General features: G+C 39.4%; 1 protein-coding gene across 2 annotated transcripts in view; it reads right to left on the reverse strand.

Annotated features, from left to right (window-relative positions):
* Positions 1-3,059, reverse strand: part of LOC109958379 (uncharacterized) — a 66,182-nt gene that overhangs the window by 6,136 nt on the left and 56,987 nt on the right. The window contains exon 5 of one of the 2 annotated variants that reach the window (XM_020596952.1): positions 2,005-2,023. The exons of the other annotated variant lie outside the window; for it this stretch is intronic. Coding sequence (XP_020452608.1) covers positions 2,020-2,023 — 4 coding nt within the window. The 3' untranslated portion in view covers positions 2,005-2,019. Of the gene's footprint in view, positions 1-2,004; positions 2,024-3,059 lie in introns of those variants that run through there. 2 annotated transcript variants of the gene reach the window in all.

Here is a 3,059-nt window from a genome sequence, read left to right on the forward strand (position 1 = left end):
CTGCAGGCTGCATGTGTAGGGCAAGGTCAGCTAGATTGCAGAGTCTGCAGGCAGGATGAATATTGCTAGTAGCATGATATGCTCAGCCGTAATCTTAATCATAACATTTTCCGAGGCTTACTGTTCGGACATGTCCCTGAATGTCCTGTATGTTTTTAGATGCACACCACTAATCAACAGCCACACACTTGAATTTTCTCCATGTTTTGACTACTGCTCTGCTCAGCTGCCAAGCTGGCATATCAGGTGACGTCACGGTTTGACGTTGCCTGAGTAGGATGGGGCTAGCCCAACGAAGAGATTAAATTGTATAGGCTATTAGGTTCGGGGGTTTTTCTTCTTCCGGGCTGCCTGCGCGCAGTTTTGGGGGTGGAAGATGCCTGGACGTGTAATGTTAATTCTTGCCTGTGACCCTTTGAATAAACCAGCACGGTTATATTTTTTTATATACTCAAGTGGTCCGCTTCGTCTTACTGAGTTCCTGGTTTGAAAGAACTGGACGTGGCTTTATAATAGAATAGAGCCTTTACTATTAACTGGCTATGTTCCACAGGCTTTTAAGGTTGCTGGAATTACACCACCATTCTAAAAGGCTACTCTTGACCCAGGCATTCTAGTTAATTATTGACCAATATCCAGTCTCCACTTTATTTTTAAAATCTTTGAAAAAGCTGTTGCAAAACAGTTATGTGACCACATGCACAAGAATGATTTGTTTGAGGATTTTCAATCAGGATCCATCATAGCACGGAAACTGCACTGGTGAAAGTTGCCTCCTAGCCTCAGACAAATGATTTGTATCTGTACTTGTCCTTCTAGATCCCAGTACTGGGATCCCACTGTTAGATTTTTACCCAAGTTCTTTTATTGAAAGCGTGAGAAGTGAAGACAGGAGAGGACTGTTTAAAATCAACAGACAGTTTACTCAAAGTCTGGGCACAGGTGAAGTCTTACAGCGCTGGGATCAGAGAGACAGAGCTCATGCAGGAAATCCGTTCTCTGAGCCACAGGTTATGTTGTCTCATTACATTTATCTTCTTGGGCTGGTCCGCCCTGGACAGAGGTATAACATTTCACACTTCATAATCCTATTGGCCATTTGGCGTGAGCTGGCCAACCTCTATTCACGCCTGCTTGCTGGAATGTGATAGAAACCAGGTGTGTGTGTGTGTGTGTTGTGGTATTCAGTCGGCAACTTGATCAATGAACACTGAACAATTGGTTGTCTGCGCTGCAGACCCTCTATCTGTATAGGCTATTGCAGGACAAAGCAGGACCTAGTGAGTATGCTAAATGGGCCTGCTTGAAGGTGCAAAACAGGCCAACAGGTCTTTGTTAAAATGTAAAATAGGCTGTCTAGTTACTTGAAGGTACAGACATCCTGTCTCTACAGGGTTTGCAGCATGCAGTTCCAAAGTTTCATTCAGTACAATACAGCAGTCCTCAATACAGTTTTAATATGTATAAGCAAGGAAACTAAAGGTATGAAAAGAAACAAAGAAAATGAAGAACTGAAAAGTAATTAAAGGAAACTAAAGTTATGAAAAGTAACTAAAGCTTATACAGTAACTAGAACCTATAAGAATCAAATCTTACGGTGGGAAGAGTGAAATGTCTGATCAACACACCATTGTCATACTCTTTCCTTCTGCGATGAAGAGAACCGAGCTACAATTGAATTGCCATAAATTGACCAGCTTTCAGCATAAAAGATGTTTACGTTAAAATGAGGAAATGCATCAATTTCTCACATTTAAGCAGAAGCCATCAAATACTCATTTTTGCTTGGAAACTGACAAACATCAAAATAGTTGCTGAATAATTTTTGACCAATTTAGATCAACTGATTGTAGGGCTACTGCACTTAAGTACACTTCTTTGATACTCGATTGAGTATTATAGCCTATCATTCTACTTCACTACAGTTCAATAATGTATTTAAATCACTTACCTGTTTGACAGTACTTCTAAATTAAAGTATCCTGGTTACCAAGTAGAATTAGGATACCTCCAGTTGGCCTACCTACAACATTAAAATACAGCTTACACATTAAAATTCCAAGCTTAGTTAAATAAAAACTGGGGGAAAAATAGATTAGCAAACCTTAGCCATATTGACTAAGCATCTTACATGAATTCACGATCTGACATTTGATCTTGTAAGAGTAAACAACCTGATTCTGCAGTGCAACAGGAAACAGTTTGAGGAAACCGGGGGACAATACGCGAACTAGAAAACTGCATTTCCTGTCGAAAATGCGTGTGTGGATGCGAATTGCTGAAAGATGGCCCTGAATATGCTGAAGACTTTGACACCTGAATGGTTTTGCTAGCTGAAAGTATGCTGAAGTAGAATTTCCTATTGCATTTGAGTAAAATGATCATAATCAGAGCCACGAATGTATTTCAACGAAGAACGGTTTGCTGTTAGCGGACCTGCTACAATGTGAAACACGTTCTGATAAAGAATTGACAATTGAACAAAAACGATAAGTGCGATCAAAATAATCTCTTCACAGTGAGCAGCAGGAGCTTTCAACCAAAATGCTATCTATGTCTAAATAGTCCTCAAAATGACAAAACCGTAGCAATACCCCTACTTTCACTTCAAAGGTATTTTCACAGTCTGTGTATTGAGCTGTGTTTTGCTTCTAAAAGTCATTTACACCGTTCAAAACCTTTTCAGTGTCCACCTGCATAACTATAAACAACCACAAACCTAAACCACACACTTCATAATAATTACTATCAGCCCTTCGTTAAATAAATAGTATCGTTTGTAAGACCTCTAGCAGTTAGCAGCTAATCGAAATGCTATGGTGAACCCCTGACTTGTTCAAATTAAATTCATATAATCCTACCTCGGTTCGGTTCTGATATAATTCCTGTCAGTCCACGCTTGTTCATAACAGGGCAGTATAGTGCAATATGTTTACATAACGCATTAAGCTGTATGGAGCTACGGACCCACGTTATGTATAAAAGTTATAAAAAAGTTGTATACAAGCATAAATGTCCTATATTGCAAAATTATTAATTTCAGAAAGATTCTGAATAGA

The sequence above is a fragment of the Monopterus albus genome, unplaced genomic scaffold (genome assembly GCF_001952655.1).
Source record: "Monopterus albus unplaced genomic scaffold, M_albus_1.0 scaffold32.1, whole genome shotgun sequence".
In the NCBI taxonomy this organism is placed as follows: Eukaryota; Metazoa; Chordata; class Actinopteri; order Synbranchiformes; family Synbranchidae; genus Monopterus; species Monopterus albus.